This window comes from Etheostoma spectabile, chromosome 17 (genome assembly GCF_008692095.1).
Source record: "Etheostoma spectabile isolate EspeVRDwgs_2016 chromosome 17, UIUC_Espe_1.0, whole genome shotgun sequence".
Taxonomy (NCBI): domain Eukaryota; kingdom Metazoa; phylum Chordata; class Actinopteri; order Perciformes; family Percidae; genus Etheostoma; species Etheostoma spectabile.
This window is the reverse complement of record NC_045749.1, coordinates 5978863-5982769: the sequence shown is the minus strand read 5'-3', so window position 1 is coordinate 5982769 and position 3907 is coordinate 5978863. Positions and strand designations below refer to the sequence as shown.

Here is a 3907-nt window from a genome sequence, read left to right as displayed (position 1 = left end):
ATAGATAGATAGATAGATAGATAGATAGATAGATAGATAGATTAGTCACTGCTGATTGCTTATTGCAAAATAACAACCCATACCAAAGACCAAACCCATCTCGACAGAGGCCAGAAAATGTGAACAATTATTTTTCTGAAGTCAGAAGTTTTTAAAGTGGAGTAAGAGATTAATTATGCAACCATCATTATCAACAGATGTCCACGTCAAAATGCCACATTGACAATCACCTCCCCACACTTGAAAGAAACATGAAAAGTCACGAATATATTCAACACATGTCATTATTGAACACAATTTTTAGAATGTAAACGTAAAATTTCTAATCTCCCATGTGAAATTTATATTTTCCTAAAGTATACCATTTGACATTTAGACATTTGTGAACCAAAATTGTGCCCCAAACGGGGCTGTGCTTTGAGCCTTAAAATTTTCATGTTTTGTTGTAACCTACTGAGCAGTAACTAGTAGGCAGTGAAGGCATCCCACAGGCCAATGCTACTGTAGATTTTACCATAGTTCTGGCACTAAATCATATCCAACCTGAGAAGCATATTCTGGGTTAAAGGAGAGTTAGAAATATTGCTTAGCTAATCATCTGTAAAGTTTTATTTTCTGAACTTTGTATGCTCTATTCATAATTCATTTATCCGTCTACCTCAGTGGATTGTGGCTTTAAAGAGCATATTTAACGTCTCATGTATCATGTATCCGCTACACTGGATGAAAGATAAAACGTCTCCACTCACATCCAATCATCATCATGGCCACCGCAAAGATTTTCTCACAGTCTGTCGTAGGGGCGATGTTGCCGAAGCCGATGCTCGTCAGGCTGGTCATGGTGAAGTACAAGGAAGTGATGTAGACAGAGTCTTTGTTGGGCCCGCCCTCCCACTTGCCTAAACTGGCGTTGAAGCGGTACGGTGTGCCCGCCGTCTCAGCCAGGATGTAGAGCCAGCTGTCCATGCGCACAATGTTTGTTTCTTCATCGATAACCTCATAATCACCGATGCTGAACCTGGAGAAATGGTGAAGAAATAAATTATCAGTTATGTATTAGAGATTGCATTTACTATTATTTTATATGATGGTTTAACATTTCCCAACTAAATGCTGTTGCTGAGAGTGTGACTGTTTTTGGAGCAGCACCAGCTTCAATTATTAAATATAATTCTACACTTATTTTATGTAAACATTACATTTTGCTTTAGGTATGTCCTTTAAATGTGCTTTTTAATACAAGCCATAACAGGTTTCTACCACACCGTCCAATGTATTTTATATTTTTTCAATGTGATTTGCAATTGTGTGTGTGAAACAAATAAACATAAACAATTATTCACGTTTGCTTATACTATCTGGGCAAATAAAAATTGTTTAAATATTGTTTAGAGCCTCCAGACTTCTAGTTTGTTAACCATGAGAACAAACAAATATGAAGTCTTGCATATTAACATTGTTTGAAATCTTTTAGACGGACAGGATGTTGTAGTTAGGAATATATTACTTGAAGATGCCTTCTAATAGATATTTTTTATTGTTGGAAGTAGGACATAACGTAAACCTGAAAAGGAAAAATTGGAGTTCATCAACTATCAAACACACTCTCCCTGTTTTTATGTAGGCAGGACATTAAGTTGTCATGGTGGTATTTGTGTGTGAGTGTGTTTGTGTTTAAAAATTCCCATAAACATGATAAATCAACACATGATGGAAACGCAATACTTCCACCACACTCGCCCCCTGAAGAGTAGATGATCTGATTAGACTTTGGAGGCCTGCGCCATAAATTTACATGCTAATGAGAGGAAAACGAATTCTCTAGAAACTGCTACAAATCTTTCTGGCTTTAAGGTATTAAAAACATACTGTTTTGATGCGTGAAAACAAGTATGTTGACAAAACATAGCCGCTAATTAATGCATTAATTAGCTCAATCAATGGCCTCATTATAGTAATTGACACGGCTGTTAATGTATCACAGTGATGACAGCAGTCTTTCAGAATGGGTCGTGTAATTTACATACATGCAAATACAGTAACCTCAACATTGCATGTTTGTCTGATTTTAGTCTCTGTTTGACAACTGTAAAATTCTATGTATTATGTAATGTATATATTATGTTATATGTCATGTTACATACTGTATATATATGTATGTATAATGTTATTCTATATATTATGTTATATTGCTTGATGGACACTACAAAGCAAAAATTTAGAATAAATTGATAAAAAAAAAATACCATGAACATACCAAATGCAGGCCAGCCAGTGAGCGGCCAGTCCAAAAACACACACCAGCAGGACCAGTACAGCCGCCCCGTACTCGATGTAGTGATCCAGTTTACGGGCAACCCGACCCAGACGGAGAAGCCTGACCACCTTAAGTGAGCTGAACAGACTGCTGATCCCCTAAAACAGAAGTGAACGAGGAGAGGGACAGAAAAAGAGGCACACATTGGAAGCAATACTTATACAACAAAAAGAATAAAATGTAAAGTAGAATGTTACCAAACACCAGAAAATATATTAATAACACCAAGAATAATTCACAGTAACATTTAACTTTAAGTTCCCTCACGACTTTATTAACATTTAACACAGGTTTTATAATACACTATAATGTAGTTTTATGCAGTTATAATGACATTTATAAAAGTAAAAGTGCTCATTAATGTACAAAATTTGTCATCAGTTGGGATTTACAAAGTGCGAGCTGGATAAAATTAACTTTATTTTAACCTTTATTTGTTCATTAACGGTTAACTGAGAGGAAGCCTCTCTTTTGCAGGAACGCCCTGATCACATGCACACGTTACGTTACACATGTTACACATGTTACACATTCATACCTGGAAGCTGCCCAGTTTAACCACAGTCTGATCTACTGGCCACTGAGCAGCTCCACTGGAGCGGCTGGGGTTAAGGGCCTTGCTCAAGGGCACCTCAGTGGTGGCAATGAGGGAGGGTCAAGCACAGTGCTTTCACTATCCCTACCCAGTTTTATATATAGTTTATAGTTTTATATATATATATATATACCAGCTGAGGTCAGTTGCATTGTTTTTTTTAACCCGGTCAGCAGTTTTCAAATTACATTATGTGCTTACATAATTGCAAAAGGATTTTCCAGTGTTTTCTCAGTTAGTTTTTTAAAATGATATCAGATTAGTTAACAGAATGTGCCTCTGGAACATTGGATTAATCAGCCACCCACTCAGATCAGCTGGTATTATGTCTATAATGGAGTGGCATGGAAATTTGTAAGTGACCCCAAACTTTTGACCGGTAGTGTATAATATATATATATATATATATATATATATATATAAATAACCGACAACCTCCCAGTCACAAGCTTGCTTCTCTAACCTTTAGGCCACCACTGTCCAAACTCTGATAGCTTTGTATAAAGAAATACTGGGTGAGAACTTATACACAGTTCATAATATGATATGCAGTATTTGTTTTTGCCATTTACTTATTTGTATTGGCTTTAAACCAAACTAAATTCAGATTTAGCAAACCTCAAAGAGTATGAAGTGACTAAATTCACAATAATCTGCCTCAATCTGCATGCACTCCAAATAATCTTTTCTATCCAACAAACTAAGCAATGAAACCCACTGTGGACATAAAGTATGATGAAGTGATGTACAGTGAGGGAAAAAAGCATTCGATCCCCGGCTGATTTTGTACATTTGCCCACAGACAAAGAAATTATCAATCTATAATTTTAATGGTAGATTTATTTGAACAGTGAGAGACAGAATTAAAAAAAAATCCAGAAAATGTCAAAAATGTTATGAATTGATTTTCATTTTAATGAGGGAAATATGTATTTGACCCCCCTGCTAAACATGACTTAGTACTTGGTGGCAAAACCCTTGTTGGCAATCCCAGA

At 36.1% G+C, this 3907-nt stretch overlaps 1 protein-coding gene across 2 annotated transcripts in view; it reads right to left on the bottom strand.

Annotated features, from left to right (window-relative positions):
• kcnh1a (potassium voltage-gated channel, subfamily H (eag-related), member 1a) overlaps positions 1–3907 on the bottom strand; it is a 35949-nt gene that overhangs the window by 13837 nt on the left and 18205 nt on the right. For both annotated transcript variants that reach the window (XM_032540768.1, XM_032540770.1), the window contains 2 exons: positions 2258–2415; positions 750–1018 (listed from right to left, as the gene is read on the bottom strand). In XM_032540768.1, coding sequence (XP_032396659.1) covers positions 750–1018; positions 2258–2415 — 427 coding nt within the window. The remainder of the gene's footprint in view (positions 1–749; positions 1019–2257; positions 2416–3907) is intronic.